The sequence below is a fragment of the Sinocyclocheilus rhinocerous genome, unplaced genomic scaffold (assembly GCF_001515625.1).
Source record: "Sinocyclocheilus rhinocerous isolate Xijiao unplaced genomic scaffold, SAMN03320098_v1.1 C36121788, whole genome shotgun sequence".
NCBI classification, from domain to species: domain Eukaryota; kingdom Metazoa; phylum Chordata; class Actinopteri; order Cypriniformes; family Cyprinidae; genus Sinocyclocheilus; species Sinocyclocheilus rhinocerous.
In genome coordinates this window covers 1-838 of record NW_015773635.1, presented here as the reverse complement: position 1 = coordinate 838, position 838 = coordinate 1, and the positions used below count along the sequence as shown (strand labels likewise).

Below are 838 nucleotides of genomic sequence, written 5' to 3'. Positions count from 1 at the left end.
TGTGTACAAAGTGGAAACTATAGGAGATGCTTGTGAGTGCGGTTACAGAGATCCAGCTTCCTTTGTTCGCAACACTTTTGCATCAAATTACACATAAATAAATGAAAAACCTCTCCCTCCTCAGATATGGTGGTCTCGGGAGTACCGAAAGAGAACGGGATCAATCACGCTGGGGAAATCGCCAGCATGGCGCTGGACTTGATCAGTGTCTGTAACGCGTTTAAAATCCCACACAAACCCACCACACAGCTTAAGATACGAGCTGGCATTCATTCAGGTCAATATAGCTTCAGCCCTTCATCTGTCCTGAACTTAACGTCAAGCTACGTCCTTTAAATGAGATGTATTTTATGTTATCTTAGGTCCCGTTGTAGCTGGGGTGGTTGGCACCAAAATGCCACGGTACTGCTTATTTGGCGACACTGTAAACACAGCATCCCGTATGGAGTCCACCAGTGAAGGTATTTGGGCAAACGCAGCTGTTTGTACAGAGTCAATTAGTAACTGATCCTGTCTGCCATTTCTGGGGGAGTGGAATCTTGTAAATATTTGCACAGTTTTATTGGTTAAAATGTAATAAAACTGAATGTTGGATCCAAATATTTCCCTTTCTTGAACTTCTGTAAAGATCAAACGAAGCTAAAGCTTTCTATCACATGTGCTTTTCTATGTCTAATCGTTGTTTTATGATGTTTACAGCTTTAACGATCCAGTGCAGTGGCTCTACAGCAGATCTTCTACACACACTTGGTGGATATGTGCTGATGTGTCGTGGGTCTCTCAATGTGAAGGTAAAGCCCGAGACACACTGCACGATTTTAGCAATCCTATAAGATCA

General features: G+C 42.7%; 1 protein-coding gene across 1 annotated transcript; it reads left to right on the top strand.

The window, feature by feature from the left end:
* Positions 1 to 11: 11 nt before the first annotated feature.
* On the top strand, positions 12 to 791 carry LOC107735531 (atrial natriuretic peptide receptor 2-like; the record flags this gene model as incomplete). The annotated part of the gene is made up of 4 exons (XM_016547185.1): positions 12 to 32; positions 125 to 277; positions 363 to 461; positions 700 to 791. Coding segments are annotated over exons 2-4 (342 nt in total), but the record flags the coding sequence as incomplete, so codon positions are not given.
* Positions 792 to 838: the final 47 nt, after the last annotated feature.